The sequence below is a fragment of the Talpa occidentalis genome, unplaced genomic scaffold, assembly GCF_014898055.3.
Source record: "Talpa occidentalis isolate TD23 unplaced genomic scaffold, MPIMG_talOcc4v2.1 talOcc4.9, whole genome shotgun sequence".
Classification (NCBI taxonomy): Eukaryota; Metazoa; Chordata; class Mammalia; order Eulipotyphla; family Talpidae; genus Talpa; species Talpa occidentalis.
This window is the reverse complement of record NW_023605305.1, coordinates 107,894,349-107,915,743: the sequence shown is the minus strand read 5'-3', so window position 1 is coordinate 107,915,743 and position 21,395 is coordinate 107,894,349. Positions and strand designations below refer to the sequence as shown.

At 56.8% G+C, this 21,395-nt stretch overlaps 1 protein-coding gene across 1 annotated transcript; it reads left to right on the top strand.

The window, feature by feature from the left end:
• The first annotated feature begins 846 nt into the window (after positions 1–846).
• On the top strand, positions 847–13,429 carry INKA2 (inka box actin regulator 2). Its single transcript, XM_037499882.2, has 2 exons — positions 847–942; positions 11,765–13,429. The coding sequence occupies exons 1-2, from the start codon at positions 907–909 to the stop codon at positions 12,596–12,598; spliced, it is 870 nt and encodes a 289-aa protein (XP_037355779.1). The 5' UTR covers positions 847–906; the 3' UTR covers positions 12,599–13,429.
• The last annotated feature ends 7,966 nt before the right edge of the window (positions 13,430–21,395 follow it).

The following is a 21,395-nucleotide window of genomic DNA, read 5'->3' as shown; positions in this document are numbered from 1 at the left end:
CCCTGGCCCCCCTGTTGAAAGCAGCCCCCATCCGTCTCCCGTTTTATGTTTTCACGAATAATTTCGACCTGAAATTATCATGTTCCTTTATCTGATTTTTTACCCTTTTTGTCTTACCCCTGCCCCTGTATGTTCTCGGAGCAGAGCCCTCGCAGTCTCCTCCCACTACAGCCTCGCGGGGGGCGCGGTGGACACTCGAGGACTGGAGTGACCCAGCGTAGCCCGGGGGTGGCGGCTCCTGAATCACCCGGGAGGGGCAGCTGGGAGGCTCCTCCACCAGCAAGCCGCAATGCATTTTTGGGGAGACTTCAAAAATTCAGAAAACTTCAGAATTCAGAAGAGCTGCCGAGCGGCTCCTGGGCTGGAGGATGTTTCCTTTCTGCTTGGGAAAGGGAGTTGCCACGGTGGCCTCAGCCCCCCACTTGAGACTGGCCGCTCGGCGCCCACCCCCGAGACCGGGCTTTCTCTTCGTGACCCCACAAGGCGTCTTTCGTGGGCAGGGCCGGGGCGTCGGCACAGCCCGGCGTCGCGGTGCCCTCAGGCGCGCGGGCCGGGACCGGGTGTCCCCGGGGCACCCCCCGCCCGGCTCGGTGCAAACACCCGCAGGGGCCCAGCCTGCGCCCCAGTCCTCTCTGCTCATTGGCTGAGGGCGTCCCCCCTGAATTCTCATAGGCTGTCCCACTTTTCCCTCCGCCCCCAGCACGGACCGCGCGCGGGGAGCTGCGGGAGAAGCTGCTCAAAGTAGCGGCCCGGGAGCTGGGGCTCGCGCGGCGCGGCGAGGGGCGCAGGGGCGCAGGGGCGCGAGCCGGGCGGGCGCGCACTGCCGGGGGCGCCGGCGCCCGCAGCCCGGGGCTCAGTCTGGAGACGAGCCCGGCCAACGCGCGCCCGCGGCAGGCGGGCAGGGACATGGACTGCTACTTGCGCCGCCTCAAGCAGGAGCTGGTAAGAGCGCAGCGGGCGCCGGAGGCGGGGAGGGCCGCTGCGCCCCGACGGGCACCTGGTCCCCGGCCGGCCCGCGGAGCGCGCAGCGTGCGGGCGGAGGGGCGCCCGGAGAGAGGAGGGGGCGCGGGCCGGGGCGCGTCCCGTCCCGAGCCGAGGGGGCCTCCAGGAAACTTGGGGCCAAGATGCGCGCGCGAGTGAGACAGACACGAGCAAGTGACCGAGACCCAGGGCGCAAGCCCAGCCCGGGCGAAGCGCGCTCGGACGAGCCGAGCGAGACCAGGGGGCTCCCCCGCGGCGGACAGACGCGCGGACGGAGCGGACCTGGGCGCCCGCACGGAAAGGGGGGGCGCGCGCCCCGCTGGTGGGGCTGCTCTGGGCGCCCCCGAGGGCGCGGGGCCGGCGCCACGCGGGGAGGGGCGCGCAGGCCCGGGCCCGGCCGGGGGCAGGAGGTCAGCCGGGGACTGTTCGCGCGAGGGGAGCTGGCACCGCCGGGGGCCCTCGGCGCTGCCGGGCTTGGCAGAGCTGGCGCGGCTGCGGGGGCAGGCTTGGCCGGCTGTCTGCCTGGGCTTGTCTGCCAGCAGGGAGGGGTGGCAGCTGTAATGGCGGGGGAGGGCCCTGCGCGGGAGCAGGGGCGCCGCCTGGCAGATCGCGAGCGGGGATGCGGAGGCCCAGCCAGATGTCAGGTCTGGGCTTGGGGCGCGCGGGGGGAGCGCGCCGTCCGGGGGCGCAGGGGCCGAGAGTAGTTCAGTGCGCGGAGAAGCATGCCCGGGAGAGTTCTTCTGGGAAGGCCGGGTGGAGGCTCCCTGACTTCACAGTCACCCCCTCACCTCACCCCGCGCCCACACACGCATACACACACCTGCCACTTTCTCGCTCCTTCAGCTACCAGAGTCCAGACAGGTTTTGCACATGCACCCATCCTTCCCACCCCGTCGCCGAGTCTTCTCTCTGCCTCTTTTTGCCCCTTTTAGTTGGTCTCTCCTGCGCCCACCTCAGCACAGCCTCACTTTTCTCCCCTCCTCGTCTTGCTTTGCAGAGCCAGGGGCACCAGGCTCACAACTGCAGGCCTGGAGCAGCGAAGTGCCAGCCCGTGGCTCTCCAGATTCCATGGCAGCCTCTCCCACTCCTGCCTGCAAAGTTACACTCTTCCTGTCAGGGAGGGAACTGGCAGCTGTGTCAGGCGCCCTGGGGGAGGGGAGCTTGGAGGTGCAGGTGTGCTCACTGCTGCTTCCCAGCCCTTCCTCCTGTGCCTTTCCTGCCCTCCCGCCGCAGGACATCAGGGGTCCTTTCTCGGCCACTTCCTCCCGAAACCCATGTTGCGGGGACACTGGTGGGAAAGTTACCCAGAGAAATGCTTCTCTGGTGAGAGACAGAGAGAAGACCCTCCATCCTGCCCGTTCCCCGGCCCGTTTGGAATGACTCGCCCCAGCTCACGATATATACAATTCTGCCTCTTCCACTAATTTGCCCAATACCAGGGAGAAAGGTCATGATCATCACAGATAATAGCTGAGGTCCAAGGCCCATGCTGAGAAGAAAAACCTCAGAATCCTCTTTTTGTGCTTGGAATCAGGGACCACACCACCCACTTCAGGATCTGCCTTAATAGAGGGTTTGTGGGTGTTCCTGGCATGGCCTCGAATTTTAAAATCCTGATTTGCATTTTTTACAGCACCCTAAGTGGGAGGTGGTGAGGGGAGGAAGGCAGAGTCCATGAATGCCAAGAGAATAAAAAAGACAAATAGGAATCTGCACAGAGCTGAGCCCCAAATCTTGATGTGCACCCTCTCCTGGCAAGGAGTGGAGCCCCCAGTCCCCAGGAGGAGGAAGGGGGAGAGGCTGAAGTCACCCAGCTCCCCACTAGCTTTCATTTGGCCCTTTGTCTGAGCAGTTTCAGCCTTTGACTCTCTTGGAGAGGAAGCCAAATGTCTGGCCTGGGGCCCAGAATGACACTCAGATGGGGGAGCTCTGCACCCCCCACCGCCCATGGTGCGCCGCCCCCTCTCCAGTGCCATTCTGCCCAGCGATGAGACAGCACAGAGTGACAGGCAGATTATTAGAGCCTCCTTCACTCACTGACACCTCAGCCCAGTGCTTAGGGTACCTGCGCCAAATCTTGTGCCTGGGTTTTCCCAAAGGAAATGAAGGAGAAAGTAGAGCTCAGTTAGCCCAGGCGCAGCCCTTTGGCTGCCTTCCTCTGAAGATGTGGGGACTGGGTTCAGTGCAGCGAGAGGCGGTGTCTGGGATAGAGGGTGCGGGCTTGTTTATACCCGGGTCTGCAATGGGGTGGGAAAGGCATGTACTCAGCTAGCGGCAGGAACTTCCCATGGCAGGGCACCTTACACTGCAGACGGTTCGACCCAGGCAGGGTCTCCCCTGTACCCAGGAGAGGGCTGTGTGCTGCCTGGCTTGGTCCTAAGTTAGTGTGTGCCCTGGAATGGCAGGGATGTAATTCTGGTCAAATTCTACATGCATTTGCTGCACTCAATTCCCTTCGAGAAGGATAGATACATTATCTGTTGCAGACACTGTGGGATAAACCTACTGGGAAAAGAAACATTAGTGGGTTGTGAAATTATCTTTGTGGAGGGTGTTCTGCCCTCCCTCCTGCATCTTGGCACTCTCCTTGGCCCAGAAAATTTCGATAAGAGCTTGTTCTGAAAACCAACATAGCAGAATCTCCCACTTTCCCAGAGTGAAAACTTTGCATTGTGAAAGTGAGCACTGGTAGGAGGCTTAGAGTTTGGGGATCCTGGCTCAATTAGGTTGATATCTAGAGAACTGGCCTCGAACTGGCCTGTCTCTACCCTGCTCAGAAGAGGCCCAGGGATCGGGTTTCAGGGATGAAATGTGGCAGGAGAGGAGCAGCAGCTGACACACTTCTTCATCAGGCTGAGGGATGGGGCTGCACTACTCAGCGGGGAGCCCATCGCTTTCCCCCTCCAGCCCAACGAGGAGCCCTGCCCCAACACAAGGCCCTGGGACCAGCTGTTCCTTACACACTGCTGCTCCCTTGAGGGCTTCCAACAAATGGGGTAGACGCAGCACACAGAAGAAGCAGATGTGAGATGTTCACAGGGCATTCGTTTCCTTCGTGAGTTCAGATCAGCGTAGAGCAAATTGGGCACACAAAAGGCTGAGTGGTGGGGGCTCCTGAAGTACAGCCAGGCTGGGAAGGCTTCCTGGAGGAGGCAGTTTGATGGCGGCCATCTTTTGGAATGTTCATCCTAGCTGAGGCATGGGGCAGCCTCAGAGGGCCGTCTCTAAGGCTGGGGGAGGTCGCCCTAGAACAACTTGGTGTTCCTAGAAGACACTTATGCGGGCTCCAGTAGCCACAAGTTCAGAAGGTTCTGACCTATGGAGGAGGACCAGGCTTAAAGGCAAGATAAGGAGGACAAAGTAGGTGATAAAAGAGATATAGTAGGAACAGTCTCTGGTTCTTGGGGCAAAAGAACAAATTTCTTGAGACAAATAAAAAGCTTTTGCAGAGGATCTCCATAGGGTCTCCTTGGATGTTTAGAGCTAAGGGGACGAGGACTAGTTAGACAGTGGGGAGTGGCCAGTCGGAAGAATGTGGAGCTTAGGATGTGTGGTCAGGTCCACTTGAGCTCAGATTTCTTACGCTCCCTGTGACTTGATTTTCTCATCTGTAAAATGCAGTTTAAAAAATATCAACTTTATATAGTCACTGTGAAGATTTAATGATAATATGCATTAAGTGTTTCCCGATTTGGATGTCCTCAGCACGTAACGCGTGGCCTGATGTGCTGTGGGCGCTTGGTCAACCCTAGTGACGGGCTGGCCAGCCTGATGGGCATAGTTCTAGAGTTCTTACTGTGTTAAAGGACTGTGGTAACAAAGCACTAGACATATGAACAGACACGGGTCCTGCCTTCAGGGAACTCACAGTTAAACAGGAGCTTTAATAAAAGTAGCATTATTTGATGTTTTAACGTTTATTAATAGGCCAGGCATATAATGTACTGTCCTTTAATTGCCAAAGCAATACAAAGAAGTTGTACTTACACTATCTCATTTTATAAATGAGACATGGGGAGGTTAAGTGACTTGACCAAGATCATAGAGCGTTAGCAGATCTGGGATTCAAAGCCAGCCCACCTGACTGCAGAACTTACACGCTGAACCTCATCTGTGAAATGAGGTACAGGTGTGCAAACTTCTAGCAGGGAAATAGAGGAGTTGTGCTGTAGGAGAGGCGCAAGTTTGGTGCTCTGAGAAGGGAGAATTTACCTCCAGTGGGGGGCCAGGGAAAGCCTAGTCAGGGCACAAAGGAAATCGTCCCATACCCCTCTGGATTCCTCTAGGCAAATAAGCATTAGACAGACTGATAAGAGGGAAAAAGCAGTATAGAAATTTAATAACAGCATGTATACCTCCTGCTCACCCAGGAAAGAGCCAAGATGCCTGAGTAACTTGCCCTTCTGGCTCAAGACACCACCTTACATAGCTGCGCTGAGACAAGGGAGTCTGGGGGAAGAAAGGCAAAGTCAGGGTGTTTACTGGGGAAAACAAAGGCCCTTCTGCCTTGTCCATTGTAAAGAGATAAAGGGGTTAAGTCTTCTGGAAAAAAACCCTAACAGAGAAATTTAGAAACAGCAAAAATAACTTCCTCCCAACCTTCATAGCCCTTCCTAGAAAGAAACCTCTTGTCAAAGGCCTCTTGTCTGTTTTGGGGTGGCAGAATTTTGCTCCCCTGCAGCCTCTTGGAAGAGTTGCACTGGAGCTAGACCTTGAGGGATAAATTGGGACATGAACAGGGGGAAAAAGGGCATTCCAGGCAGACAATGAAACGACAGGAGCAAAAAGCAGACACAGAATTGAGGAGGAGGTTTGAAGCTCGAGTAGCGGAGATACTAGAATACTCTCTGGAGTTAGCTGGACCATAAAAAATATGCAGAGAAATAGTGGGCTCGGGCTGGGAGCAGTGGAGAGCAGACTCCGGGGGGCCTGGGATGCTGTGCTGCAGTCTGATCTGTTCAGAAGGCCCCCCTGGCACCTAGGAGGTGGTGTGGGGTGGAGGTGGGGGCAGGGAGGAAACTGAGGCAGACGGATGCATGAGAAGGTTGGAACAGGAGTCCAGGCAAGAGATCGTTAAAGCCAGAACCAGAAAGGAGAATGGGAAAGTAACTTCTTGAGGTCCCTTGGATGGCTGAGGAGCTTGATTAACCATGGAGGGGAATGCAGCTGGTCCGAGGGCGCAGCCACCGTGAGGTTAGGAGGTGGTGCCCCGAAAGGACAGGACTGGGCGCTTCTCTCCTGTCAGCTTCTTGCCAGAGCCCCGGGAGTGGAGCTGGGGAGGGGGCAGCAGTAGATGATGCAGGGGGAGCCTGGCTCATCCATTTCATGCTCCCCTCATCTCACTCCCCCCCTCCAGTGCTCGGCACAGTTTCTACTTTACCTTCCTGTGGAGCGTTCCAGCCAAGAGCAGGGGGGGCCGTGAAGGTCCCTATTCACTGAGCGGGAGAATGGGCCACTTGGCAAAAGCAGGGCTTTTCCCACTTCCGGCCCCGAACCCTCCTAGCTTCCAGAGGGTCTGAAAGGCACTGTGTGGGGAGCTTGTGAGTAATGGGGTGGGGGGGCGAGGCAGGGCACACTGCCATCTCCATGGGCAAAGCCGGAGCCTGTGTCAAAGGATTGTGGTCGAGCTGGAGAGGGGCGAGGGGGGTGAAGGGGGGACACAGCTGTGGGATCCGTCGGGGGCCGAGAAGAGGACTCGGGCAAGGCGCCGAGGATGCTGGTGTTGCCCTTCCCAGCCCTGCTCCTCCCACGCCACAGAGCGCCCCACAAGTGCCAAGGGGCTGGTGCTGTCCATGGGCAGCTGACCCTGCACCTCCCCCCCCCAGGGCGTGGGGCTTGTGAGGTTCGCTTCCCAGCAGCGTCTTCCCTTCAGGCCCGGCAGGCGGGTCCTCTTCCCGCTTCAGTGACCCCGCGAAGCAGCGCCTTGGGTGGAAATGGACCGCACTGGGTCTTGGAGTCCCCCCAAGGCTTGCGCGCCTTCTCCCCACGTGAGGATCACGGCCCTGGGTCCTGCCCACTCACGACACTCTCCCGGCTGCCAAGTCGGACTGTACGGCGGCAGCTAAAGCCCGCTGGCCTGCGGTCAGGGCCAGGCCGGGGGTCGCAGTCCCCCCACGGACATGCCCCAGCACCTCAGGATCACTGTCTCTGCTGTCGAGGTGACATTAGGGACCAACTCAGATGAAAAACTTTTATGTGAAGCTGCAGATAGGAGAGGTGCACGTACACACATAGGAAGTTACCGTCTGCTCATGACAGGGGATACGCATGTCACACTATTCCAATGCAAATACATTTCCTTATATCAACAGGTAGTGGTAGCGTTAGAGAAATATTAACTAGGAGACTAGGTCGTGTGTGGTTATGGTGCAAATTATGAAGGGAGTCTAGGAAGGACTGCTGGGAAACACCGAGGGAGAAGACAGACCTCTCGGACCCCTAGGTTGCTGCTCCGTCAAGGTGACAAGACCACATGGCCAGTCAGTGTCCCAGAGTGGCTGTGGGGACCAGACAAGGCCCCGCAGAGGACAGACAAGCACGGCCCACACAAGAGGGGTTTTCAGCAGTCTCAGCCCACAGCGCTACAGGCTGGCAGGTCTGCCCAAGGTCAAGTGACAGCTATGCCTGCAGGCCAGGCCTTCAGATGACAGCATGGGGCTTTTTGAAAAAAATAAAGATTGATTTATTTATGCATACAAGAACTGGGGTACAGGCCAGAGGTGCGGGGGGGGAGAGGATTCACCAGAGACAGAGCGGGGAACAGAACAGGCAGACTGACCGAAATACACTGCTGAGGGGAGCAGCGGGCGAGGCAGGAGAGGGCTGCTGCGCCATGTGGGTAGCTCCCTGGCTGGGGACTGGCGATAGCCTGATAGCGGTGAGACTTCAACCCTTACACCACCAGGGAGGCCCAAGCACAGGGCTCTTGACCAATACCAGGAAGCAACCCGCGGCCATTCGTGGGGAAGCCAGAGGCTGGGTGAAACCCATGCAGGAGACCCTGGCGTTTGACATGAAAACTGTTTAGAATGAAGTATGTTGAGGCCCAGAAAACTCTAAGGGTTGGGGGGGGGGTGAGACCTTGCCTTGCTTTTCTCAGGAGATTCTTATAAACTTTCTGTGGGCTGTGCTTACTAAGGATATTAGGTTTGATGATGGAATAGTGCTGGTTCTGTCTGTCTGTCTGTCTGTCTCTCTCTCTCTCAGAGGGAGGCGGCTGTCAGGTCCATTCCCACTCAAACTACTAATCAGAGCCAACAGGCTCTCTTGTGACTGCTTCAGCTGACCCTTGAGGATCAGATTGGGTTCCTAGCCCAGGCTCTGCGGCGCTGGGAGGTCTGTGCTGGGAGGAACTCGGCCCCCTGCAGCCTGAACATTGGGATTGGAGGGGCGATCATTTCTAGCTTGGACTTCCCTCAGATTCGGCCCCTCCTTTGCTCTCCAACCCACACTGCTCTCCTCCCTGATGGGTTCCTGAGGCAAGAGGAGCCCTGGGATCCTAGGAGGTCCCACGCTCTAAGGAGACAGCAGCCTGCCCTCTGGCTGTCTCTCCTGGGGTGACATCATTCCCCTTGGGGCTGGGAAAGCTGTCCTGCTGGCTCCTGACCTGGTCCAGACCCCGCTGGTGCTCCTGCTCCCACTTCCCCTGCCCGCCCTGTTTCCCACACTCAGCTTCCTTCTTCCGCCTTCTGTTCCCACCCCCTCACAGCTGCCTTCCCACCGGAACCCCAGGACTGAGAGAGTGGACAAGGGGTGGTGGGGCTTCCCGTTCCTTTCTCTCCCCTCCCCCCAGGGGGGCGGAGGTGGGCGAGAAGGCACAGACAAGAGATGTGTCAGACCAGGCAGATGAATGGGATCCTGTTCTTACCATGTGTTAGGTTTCGCTTAGGAAGAAACGTTCTAGAAGTTGTTAGGAAGTCTTTAGGGAATAGCCAAAACTCACCTCTGGACCATACATGAACCCACATTTCCTCATCTGCTCTGCGCAGTAGGTGTACGCAGCTGGAACTTCTATTCCCATTTAAAATGTGGAGAAACTGGGGAACAGCATTTAAATGACCTGCCCAGGTCACAGTTATTACATGGCAGAACTGGGATGGGGGCCCTGTTCTATTTGTCTCCAGAACCCAAGATCTTAGCCAATCCTTTCCCATGGGGGTATAATTTCAGCTCTTGTTTACTTAAATGGGCCTCTGTTTTATGCACAGTCCTGACTTCAGACATACCCGCACACTCCTTCTCGCTGGAAAATGTCAGCATTATTTCTTAAGGATTTTTCCACACTGGAAGCGATTGAATGGGGTCATTTCATTCCTCCCACATCCCTGACCTGGCCTGTGTTCAGCCTTTGGAAGGAAGCCTGCAAGCTCAGACTCCGTGTCTCTTGGCAAAATGACCTTGACAATGACCCTGACTCTCCCTGTGTAGCAAGTTACTGTCTGAGGGCGACAAGCGGTGGGGGAGGTGATTTGAGGGATTCAGGGGTACTCGATATATGTCTCGGGGACATGTGGCAAGTGCCAGGCGCTAACTAGGCAGGAGCTGGGGCAGGCGCAGGTGGGCAGGATGCAACTTGCCCAAGGGGTTCCGATGGGAGCCTGGGGAGGCGGCAGGAGTGGCGTGTGCCTGGAGCTGGAAGTCCAAATTGTGGCACAGTGGGGCTCGTCTATAGGACCAAAGAACCTGGATGTTATCCTCCCGGCAGTGGAGAGCCTCCAGAGGCTTCTGAGTGGGAGCACCATGATCAGGGGCGTGTTGGGAAGACTGATGAGGGGCGGGAGGCACTAACATTCCAGGGGATGGAGAGGCAGAAATGACAGCCGTTGGCGCAGAAACGGGGATGGCTGGAAAAGTTAAAAGTGAGGTTCCACAGGCTGAGGTGATGCAGAAAAGAGGTATGAGGGAGGGGGCAGATATGGGGAAGCAGAGGAGAAGCAGTTTGCCCCAAGGGACCCGAAGGAGTGTGGGGACCCAGAGTCTCCACTGACTGGGCTCTGCTGTCCTCCCAGTTGTGGCTGAGCTGTCTGAAAGGAAGGGGTCGGGAGAAAAGAGGTCGGAGCCAGAGGCCATCGGTAAGCTGGGCCACCTCGCAGACTGTGTCTCTCGCTGCTGCCACTGCTCACATGCAGTCCTCTAAACCCCGGGGCTGTCAGGGCAAAGCGCGGCTCCCCCTCGCCCAGCACTGGGGAAGGTACAGTGTGGGCGATCCCGTACTCAGCAAAGGCCTCCGGGCCTGCGGGCCTCAGGGACAGCCAGTCAGTCCCCTACCTATTGCCTCAGCAGAGCCTGGCCCAGCCCCCACCTCCATCAGGCCCAGGATTGGCAGGAGGAGGGTTTGACCCCCAGGTCTGAGGGGGTCAGCAGCCAGGCAGCCCTGCAGAACCTCCCCACCCCCACCCCCCCCCCCCACCCCCCCCCCCCCCCCCCCCCCCCCCCCCCCCCCCCCCTACCTTATAGGCTTAGCTTGTGCATTAGGACAAGCCTGGGAGGTAAGATGATCCCTGCAGGCCTCTGGGGGGCTTAAGAAACAGACGGTCCCCGCACACAGGAGGTTTTCTGCCTGTAACTTGAGGAGATCTGGCGAGGGAGCTGGCCAGACTGAGGCAGCTTGGGCCGAGGGACAGGGAACTTGGTGAATGTTATCAGGCCAAGCATCCCCTCCCCAGCCTCCAAGCTCGGCCCTCACCCAAGACAATCTCTCAGCCCCTTCCAGCTGGCACAGGGACTGGGGCCTTGGATACCCACAAAGGGATGGGGGACTGACTCCCCATGTCCCCACTCCGGGCCAGGGCAGCAGAGCCAACTGGGCTGAGACGACAGGAAGAGGCAAGACTGGAGCCAAGTCTTCGAGCAGCTGAGAGAGGACAGGTGTCCGGAAGGGGAGCAGGCTGCAAGCGCCAGGCAGGGGCTTCCACAGGCCACAGGCGGGAGCTTCCCGGCCTCTGCCCCCTGGTCAAGCAGATGTGAACAGCCAGGAAAGGAAACCCTGGGCCTTCACTCTCTCTGCCTGGGAATCTGAGTTCCTCCTCTTCCCCTACGGCCCCTCTCCCTCCCCTGCTGTCCAGAGCTGAGTTTGGTAGCAGTTAGGAGGCAGCATTAGGAGTGAGATCCCTGCACTGAGTGCTGCCCTGTGAGCTGAGTGACCCTAAGCAGCTACTTCTCCCCTACTCTGGCTGACTGGTTCATTAGAATGAGCACAGCAACCTCCCAGGCTCAGAGGAGCACTAAGCACAGCTCCCGTGACATACCTCGTGCTTCAAACTGTCCCTGTCCTCGTGGGCTCCAGGAGGCTCCGGAGAGAAAGATGGTACTGAGACAAGCAAGGACAGACCGCCACCAGAGCATAGTGCACCCTCAAATGGACCTCAGCACCCCCCTACTATCTATGTATCTTGACAAGTTACTTATGTGCCTGCTTTCTCATCTGTAAAATCGGGACAATAACAGTCACTACCGCCTGGAGCGGTTGGGGAGATGATAGATCAAGAGATACACAGGCTTCTGTGCGCACAGGTCTCCATATATGTGGCTCAGGACAGGGTCTGCCTTAAGGAGTTAGCTGCTGTGAGTGTCATTCCTTTAGCCAGCCAGATCAGGGTGCAAATTGCCCAGCCCTCATCTGCCCTGACCTGCATACAGAGGTGGGGCCAGTGACAGGCTGCCAGGTCCCTGGAGCGGTGTGTTGGGAAGGGGGTGGGTCTAGCTTCAGGGTCAGTGACGGACAGCCCTTGTCCCCCACCCTCCCTGACTCACTGGCCTGTGCTTTTGCTTTCTCCCTGCGCAGATGTCCATGAAGGAGGTGGGCGATGGCCTGCAGGATCAGATGAACTGCATGATGGGGGCCCTGCAGGAACTGAAGCTCCTGCAGGTACAGACTGCACTGGAACAGCTAGAGATCTCTGGAGGGGGTCCTGCCCCTGGACACAGCCCTGAAGGCCCCCGGACACAGCCCCAGACCCCTGGATGGGAGGGCGGCGGAGATGCAGCCAGGCCCCCCTCCAGGCAGTCTTCCCTGGGCAGCAGCAGCAAGTCTGAGCCCCACAGGAGCGTCTGTGGGAAGGGTCTGACCCCTCTGCCCAGGACGCAGCTGCGGGAGCTGGGAGGCTGTGCCCAGCAGGGGCCAGAGCCCGCGGAACCGGATGACTGGACCTCCACGTTGATGTCCAGGGGCCGGAACCGACAGCCTCTGGTGTTAGGTGACAACATTTTTGCGGACCTGGTGGGCAACTGGCTGGACTTGCCAGAACTGGAGAAGGGTGGGGAGAAGGGGGACTCTGGGGTGGCAGGTGGGCCCAAAGGAGAGCGGAATCACCCCCGGGAGCTGGGCCGCAGGTTCGCCCTGACAGCCAACATCTTCCGCAAGTTCCTGCGCAGCGTGCGGCCGGACCGCGACAGGCTGCTCAAGGAGAAGCCGGGCTGGGTGACACCCACGGCCCCGGAGCCCCGAGCCCGGCGCCCGCAGAAGGTCAAGAAGCGGAGTCAATCCAAGGGTCCTGGACATTTCCCCTTCTCAGGCGCTGCAGAGTCCAGCCGGGGGGAGAGTCATCCCACAAGTTGCCCCAAGGCCCTGGAAGCCTCCCCCTCTGGCTTTGATATTAACACGGCCGTTTGGGTCTGAATCTTAGCAACAGAAATTTGCTGAACCCCGAGAAGGCCAGTCCCGAAGCTGGGCCCCTGGGAAGGATGGAGGGCAGGCGGAATGGTGCTTAAAAGCCAAACTCCAAATTCCTTTCCCCCAGAAAGGAGGTGTCTGGAGCAGGAGGGCAGGCTGCTTTGGGTGGGTGGGGGTGTGTGTGTGTGTGTGTGTGTGTATGTATGTGTGAGTTATGTTGTACTTTGGGGCTGGAGGTGACAGGGGAGGGGCAGAAGACCAAGAAGTCCTTGTGGCATTTTTTCACCGCCCCCCACAGACCTCAGTTCAACATTATGGAATAGGACACTGCCACCAGGTTCCCCCAGAAGAGACCCCCCAATAAACACCTCGTCTCGTGTCCCCAACCTTTTCACTGCCTCCTGGCAAGGAGCACAGCAGGCACGCACCGCCCGGGAGTCCCAGCAGCACAGGCCAGTCCCGAGCCTCACCCCTGCAGCGCCCGGGAGAGCGCAGCGCCCAGGAGGACCTGCGGAATGGCCTGGGCGGGGCGGTCTGGAAGGAGCGCTTGGGGGAAGAGGCCTGTGCAGCAGTTTTCATAGCCATTATGTCATCTGCAAGAGGGCAGGTGAGGCGGGGATTATCTGGGCTTTCCAGGCGAGAGGCAAGCCTAGATACGCCACCTGCTACCTGTCGGGGAGCACGGGGCTGGCGGCAGGCCGAGCGCTCCCTCCCTGCAGCGCGCGCCTCGCCGGCCTCTGGATCTGGGGCCCCAACCCCTGCTCGCTCGCTCGCGCCGCTGGGCTCACGTCTACTTCTCCATTTGCGCCCCGCGACTTCTGCGTCCCCCAATCCCGGGCGCGGGGCTGGGTCGGCCGCAGCTCGGCGGCAGCCTGGGCTCCAGGTCGCCTCTGGCGCGCTGGGCACGCGGCCCGGACGGTGACGCCGCGCGGATCCAGGGCCGCCCCGCACCCCCGCGCCCCTGGGGGCCGCCTCCGCTCCCCACCCCGCACCCCGGGGGCCACCGCGGGGAACGCCCACCGGCTGGGACTAGACAATGCGCGGCCCTGTTTGCGCCGCGCCCGCCCGGGAGGCGCGCCCGCCCCGACTCCGCGCGCCTCGGCCTGATGGGGTGTGACAGCTGCAATTAGAGGCAAGAAGCCGCCCTGCCCTCAGAGTATTAAGAGTGAATTGGAGAAGAAAAATACCAGCTACGGCGCTCCCCGCATCCTGGACCCCCCGGGGTGCAGGTGGAGGAGGGCCTTGGATGCGCCTCGATGCTAGCTGGGGTTCGCCACAAGCTGGAGCGCAGGGAGTTAGGGGCGCTCAAATTCCCACGAGAATCACATGGTAACATGTTTAGTTTTCAGTGGCTGAAGCTGCAGAGGGAAAGGAAGGCGCTAGGTTTAAAAAAAAAAAATTCTCTGCGAGCTTGCTACGCCGCCAGGGCGCGTGGCTCGTCCTTCCAACTTCAGAGTGACCCTGGAAGGTTCGTCCTCCGGGAAAGCGAGTGGAGGCTTGTAGGGGTCACAAAAGCTGCCCAAATAAGGCTACTGGCTGGCACTGAAAGGACCAGGGTTTGAATCCGAGGGCTGTCTGGCTCCAACCTCCCTCTTTCCTCGCCCCAACTGAGGTGGCCTTTCTCGAGGAGCAAGCCCTGCCCAGGCCTTTGAATCCTGACATTGAGCTGGGGGGGAAGGTCTGGGCTGTGACGGCCCTTGTTGGCTGTGATGAGAGAGAGAGAGTCCTTGTATGTGTGTGTGTGTGCGTGTGCGTGTTTGTGTTCCACCTGCAGACTCCCTGGGCCCTGAGAGGCCTTTGGCTGCTGGGTGGTGCTGAAGCCACCTGCCCTGAGTGGGGAATGATTGGACGGGAAAGCTGGTCACCCCCCTCGACCATTCATCTGTGACTGCTTTGTGGATGGACTGAACAAACCTTTATGCACACATCCCCGTGCCAGGCCAAGAGGACCAAGGACAGAGCAACGAAAAGGACCCAGCTCCTGACCTCAGAGTGTCGAGCAGAGAGAAAGAAGCAACTCTTACCGCAGCCATTAGCCCGGAGAGATTCCAGGGAAGGAAAACGCATTTCAGCCAGGGGCCAGAACTAAACAATCAGGTGACATTTGTGCCAAGATAATCCCCAGGGATGGGGCAGCATCACCTTTGTGTCTGCTGCTTCCTCACCATGCTCTGGAAGTGGCTGCTGTTTCTCCTGTCGACATGGAAAGACTCAAGAAGTTAAGGACTCGCCCAGGGTCTGCGTGGCATGGCTGGGACTGAAACGGTTCTGTTGACTCAACCTGGCGCTTTTCATGCTGCCCACTGCCCTTAGCTGCTCCAAAACCGGGGAGCAAACCCTCTTCCCTGCCTTATCCAGGCTCCATGGATAATAAATGGAATGCTGACTGTCCAGTGGGGCAATTCTGCCCGGTCTTAACAGGACAGATGAGACACCCCATCCACTATGTCATGCTTTGCTGAGGAGAGATGATGGCCAATCCATTTACCCCCCATAAGTTTGCCTTTCCCTCCCCACTGCGCTCCTGTGGAGATGCTGATGGAGACTGTACTTAACGGAAGCCAGGCTGGAGGTGAATGGGCGCCTGGGGCCTCAGCACTGCAGGGAAGTGTAGGGGTGGGAAGCAGCGTGTATGAGGGGGAGGTAGAAGAAAGCAGAGAGAAACTGACAGCTTAATTCCTCCCCTGCGCTCATTTTATGTTAATTAGGACATGCAAATAAGCCAGGAGTTCATCTACTCTCTCCCTGACTTGGGCCTCACACATGGCCCAGTTCCCCTGCAGGTCCACAGCCCCGTGATTGGCCCGGGGGTCTGCTCAGGGCCCCGCCATTGTCTTTGTGGCCCTGTGGCCAGTGTCTGGTGGGTGTGGGGGTGTGAGTGCAATGCTCCCTCACATTATTTTAGGGTCAACTGTATTTTGCAAACTCTGAAGCCATTCACAGTTTAAGCCCTTGGGGTTCCTAATGATCCATCAGCATCTATGAAGAACCTGGCTGCATCTTAAAGTCACCTGAGGAACTGAAAAAAAAAAAAAAAAAAAAACAAAACTGCAAATGCACAGGTCTCCCAGGCCCCCAGCCGAATTGAACTGCTGCCAGGAAAACAGGGTGGCCACAGACCTGGGCTTCCCTGTTAGTCTACATGGACCATGAACTTGGACCAGATGCATCCAGCCCTCAGTTTATGTTGGTACATAAGTGAGCATAATTGTGACCACAATTAAGTGGACATAATTGTGACACATATGTGGACATAGTACTTGCATGGAGCGCCTGTATCCATGTCAAGGATGTTGACTGAACATGTTCCCCACTCATTTCCTAGGGCCACTGTAACAAGTCACCGCAAACGCAGTGGCTTAAAGCCACAGAAATCTACACTAGTCCTAGAGGTCAGATGCGCCGAGTCTGTTTCCCGAGGCTAAGATGAGAGGCCAGCAGGGCCACGCTGCCCCCCGAGCTGTTAGGCAACCTGTCCTTTGCCTCTTTCAGCTCCTGGTGGCCACTGACAACCCTTAGCTTGTGGCCACACCACGGCAATCTCTGCCTCCTGTCTTTACAGCACCTGCGTGTGCTGCACTCTCGACCCTGTGCTGACTAAACACGGGGTACCAACCTATAAGCTTGGGCTTGAGAGCCTCATGCTCTAGCAACTGAGCTAGACAGCCAGGCAGGAGATTATGGCCAATCCATCAGGGCTCTATTAGCGTGTGGATCAGCCCAGAGCGAGTGTGTCAGCCGCACACATCACATTGTGTGTGTGAACTGCAGCCCTCCCTCCTCTCTCCAGACTGCAAGGGGGAGGATCTGAGTGCCCACCGGGCATGCTGGCTGGGCTCCCTGGTATTCCTCTCTCCCCTTTCCAACCCTTCAGACCTGGAACCCCTCTTTCACAGAAGGCACAGGGTGCCCCCCCCCCCACCAAGGGCTTCCTCTTACCCCCCTCCCTCTAACTGAGCTCTGAACCAAATTTGTCCTGAGGAAGCGACCTGGTTCAGCCTGACCCCACCATGCTGCCACCGCTCCCCAGCGCCCTGGCATGGAGGGGACGCCGCTGTTGCCCCAACATTTCCTACATAAAGAAAGCCATGGCGCCAGCATTGGATCTGGAGACAAACAGATCCAATTTCTGTTGTGTGAAGACTTGAGCACGATGCTGACCATCTGTGTCTCCATCTTCCTGTCTGTGATATGGGGATAATGCACTGCTGCGAACTTTAAAGGACACAGTGGACCAAAGGGTCAAGCACACCCTCCCAGAAGCCAGTATGCGCGCGCCACCTGCCTCCTGCTCCTGCACCGAGCATGTGACCCACGGCAACACACACACGTAAATTAAAAAGCATTCTCTGAGCTTTGGTCTCCTCTTCTGTTAAAAAATGTATACTGGCCCTTATTCCCTCCCAGGATTGCAGTAGGGGTCAGAGAAGACAATAGGTGTGACGTGTTTTTGTTCGTTGTAAACACATTACCCAGATGAGCTGCTATTTGTCAAATGACAACTTACGCTTTTCTTGGAAGATTCTGTGTGTGTGTTTGGGATCCCTAGAGAAGGCAGCTGCATGGACTGAGTCCAGAAATGGTGCTTGAGGCCCTCACTGCCCGAGAATGGGCTTCAGGGGCACCCCCACCCCCTCCTGCACCCTGGCTCTCCTCCGTCAGCTCCCAGGGCCCTCACATTCCCAGCAAGGACGAGACAGTTGACTGAGCCAGATCCTGGTGATCTTGACAAGGGTAGGCCCCAGATTTGCTCTCTCTGCTCTTTAAGGTCTTAGGGTCTTGCGTGCCCACGGCCCCCTCTTCCTTCACTCTTCCTTCCCCACCCCCCAAGCCACCCTGGAGCTAGTAGCTTAACTGCTTGAGGTTGGCCTCCCAGAATCTGTTTCCTCCCCATGGGGTGGGAGGTGTGGCAGGGAAGCCTAGGTTAGCGCTACCTGAGGAAGGCAAGGGGCTAAAAGGCCCGGCCCACTCTAGGGCACAGGGAAGGGGTATATTGTCCTCAGACTCTAGTCGCGCCTGGTCCAACAGAGGAAGCCCCCTGCCATGCTTTGTCTCCTCTATTCAACCTTCAACAGAATGATGAAACCACTCAGATTCCCTCGAAATTTGACGAAGGGTATTTCCTTGCAGCCTTCAACCAGTCCTGACATCGGTCCCGCCATATCCCTCTACCCACCACCTCCAAGCCCCAGACAGAACTTCCCCCCAAATTCTGCCCCCCCCCCACCCCCATGCACACACACAGGCATCACAATTAAGTCGTCTTGCCAATGTCCCTGAAACGAAGTCCACCCTCTTGTCCCCCACGGGAGTCCTCCAGGAGCAGCAAAGGAGGGAGCCTGTCTTAGGGTGCCTGGCCCTGAATACAGCATGTGGATCAATTATTAGCTGACAGAGCCACGACACTGGCCTCACACTTGGCTTCTCCCTGACTCTCCGCAGGCCCCAGGAGGGGCGGAGCAGGATGTGCAGCTTTATACCAGGTCTCAGCCAGCACCGGAAATCCTCTCCTGTATGCTCTGCACCCCACTCTTCCCATCAGGGCTGTTCTCCCTGCTCCTTCCTATTCTTTCCACTCTGAGTCCTGGTTTCCCCCAACAGGCCAGGTAGTGGGGTTCAATTACCTAGGCTGCACCTCTCTTGGGTGCTGGTTTCAAGGTGTCCTCACCCGCAGAAAGAATCTACCTATTTCTTTGTGCCCCCCACTCAAACCTCATCCCTCTGCTTTCCCTGTCCTCCTGGGTGGAGGCTGGAGGCTGTGATATGGCTGTGATATGACGCACCTGCAGCTGCGTCATCATGCTGCCCAGGGAGGGCAAAGGTGTCGGAGATGCCGTGACCTCCCCAGCACTCTCCTCTGCCTCCCTGGGAGTCCAGAGGCCTCACCCTGCCTGCCTTAGTAGACTCCAGTGGGCCTGCTAGGACTTCCGAGCATTTCCCCACCTTACCCTCCAGGGAGAGGGGCTACAAGGGCTGCACACTTGGGGTTTTTTTTTTTTTTTTTTTAATGCATCTAAGTCTCTGCATCTGCGTTTCCTGAAGACTCCTGTCTCCCCATGGCCTCAGACTGCCTGACTCATCCTTCACTCTGCAGTTTAAAGGGCAGCTCTTCAGCGAAGCCCTCCCCAGAGGCCTTACCTGTGCCTTTACTCAACCACTGGACTTGTTTTGTCGGTCACTCTTGGGTGTGCAAATCTCCCCCCGAGTGGGAGCACCTCCAGGGCAGCAGCTACTCACTCTTCTGTCTCCAGCACAGTGCACAGGGCTCTTCACCGCTTCTCCTCGGAGCAGCCTCTCGTCTCTCGCTTTAGTAAGACCAGTGGTCCAGGACTTGGCTGCTTCCCAAGCCCACTGTCCATTCTTCAGCCCTGTCCCCAGGAGAAAGGAGCTTCAGCTGCAGTCATTTTCCAGAGACCAAATACTGCCCCAACCCCTCTCCTAGCTGGAGTGCAGTCCCTCTCCCGGGCCTGTTGGGTTTTCCCTGGCGGCCCATTCTAAGGCAGGCTGTCTGGGGAGCCCCAGTGTGACCCCTCACTTGTGCGGGACCCCCCCCCCCGCCCTCCTCAGTGTTGCCCAGAGCTCAGGCCCTTCAGCTACTACAGATGTTAGGGGGAAGAGGATGTCCTGAACCAACTCCACAAACAGGTTTTATAGACTCCACCCCCACCCCAGCCCAAAGATACCCAAGACACCAAAACCCACAAATCCCATGTCCTCACCGAACAGAGGGTTGCTGGGAACGGAGGGTGGAGCTAAGCAGGCAGGTTTGGTATAAAACCAGACATGTGGGCCTTGGGGGTCTCTTGGTTTTTCGCCAGCTCTCAGCGTGCTGGTGGGGGTCGCGCTCAGCGGACCGGGTAGGAGGCATTCATGAATTTATCTCCATTTCTCCCTGAGTTACTCATGTCTTCATTTCCCCTTCTTTTGCAAATAAACCCTTTATTAACCTTCGTGCGTGCCTGCAGTGGAGTAGTATTCTAAGTCCATTTTGAGCACGCGGGTGAGGACCCAGCGTCAGGCGACACGTTTCGTATCGGGGTTGCCCTGTGACGATGTCACTTCTCTCCCGTCACTGCTCAAGCCCAGCAGATCCTTCCCATCCTGGAGGATGGCACTCTTGCTCTCACTCTCCCCCTTTCTGCCGCTCTCCCCACGGCTCCTCACTTGGTCCTTCCTGGCCACATCGTCTGGCCCCTCGCAGTGTTTCCTAGCTAACCTGCCTTGCCAGGACTCTCCACCCCAGCTGGGGACATGGAGTCTGCCAGCCTCCCCTTGCCCCATTGTGATTCTAGAGGGGCAGGGCAGGGCGGCCGGGAAGGAAGTTCAGAGCTGGGTGTTGAGCGCCTTCCCTGCTTCCAGCCCCACTCCTGGCTACGCTCCAGACATTGTGTCCCAAGGTCTGGGCCACCACCAAGGCAGCATACACGCCCACTGGTGCACAACTAGTGGGAAGGGGGAGGGAGCAGGTAAACTTTTTAAAAAAGCAAGAAAACCCACTTCTCTCTCCAAATGCAACTAATATCTCCACACACTCAGTTCCCTAGCAGAATTGCCTCCAACTTGCACTGCCTCTGCCTCTCACACCCCAAACACTCACACCACACACACACACACACACACACACACACACACACACACACACACACACACACACACACGCACGCACTTTAGTCATCTGCTCAAAAACTCCACCAAGAGATTTCGGTGTGTATTATTCATCGCTGTATCCCTGACAAGCAGCCGAGCACCTGGCAGACAGAAGCATGGTATTTACTGATGGGCCCCATACAGATCATGAAACTTCATAGTTAAGCTTAAAAAAAAAAAAAAAAAAAGCATTGAAAACAACAGTTCAAAATAAGAGTCACATCACTGCTTAAAACGGGAAGGTTTATTAAGGTTTTTCCTCAAGAGGAACAGTCAAGCTCATGCTTCTTAAGAGAAGCAATTAGCAGGAAATGTACGTCACACCTTGGGTCCAGAACCACAGGAGGCTGCTTAACAGCAAAGAACTTGCAGCCCCCAATTCCCTCTCAAAGCTGTTGTCATCACCTGCAAAACAGGAGCCATGTAGCCTTTCCAGAAGAGAACTAGGCAGCCAGTTCAAAGTCTCCAGCTATTCTCAACAAGAATATTTAAGCAAGACATGGCATTAAATAAATGGACTGCACATTCAACAAACTCCAGAAGAAATTGTATACAAAAAAAAAAATCCATGTTCAATGCAATGTCTGTATTTTCAAGAATAACTTGCATTTTTTACATTTTTAGGGAACAGAAATGCCAAATGGTGGGTGGGTAGACTACTCAAAGCTCACATTCATTTCCCTCTCTGCAAGATGGGTTCTTTCCAAATCCTGGGTAAGAACCCAGACAGTTCTCCCTTTTAAATCCGGAGCTGTCAAGAGGGGCTATTTCAACACACATGTAAGTAGCACCTTAAGTACAGGACCCAAATAAAACAAAAGGTTGTTTTACAAGTTATTTTCTTCCTTCAAATTCTTGACAATTTCTTTGCACTTTTGTTTCAGCACATACATATAACTTATAAGAGTATTTTATGTCTTCTTCTAGCATTCTACTGTAAGAGCGCACAAAGGAAAACACTTAAGGTGATCTTTCTTTTTGTCCTTCAGTCCGGAAACAAAAAAATCAGACACGCGAACGGACAAATACGTGTACCTACAAAGACAACAGGCAAACTACCTTAAATCGGGCAGTCCATACAATACAGAATGTGGAGAAAAATAGCTACAGACTAAGTAACCTATTTTAATAAAGTTGGCAATTAAAAAAACCGGTA

Excerpts from the sequence above, each read along its gene's own strand:
- INKA2 (XM_037499882.2), top strand. The coding sequence starts at position 907 with ATGGACTGCTACTTGCGCCGCCTCAAGCAGGAGCTG. Across the intron at positions 943-11,764 it reads GCCGCCTCAAGCAGGAGCTG|ATGTCCATGAAGGAGGTGGG; the intron begins GTAAGAGCGCAG and ends CTCCCTGCGCAG.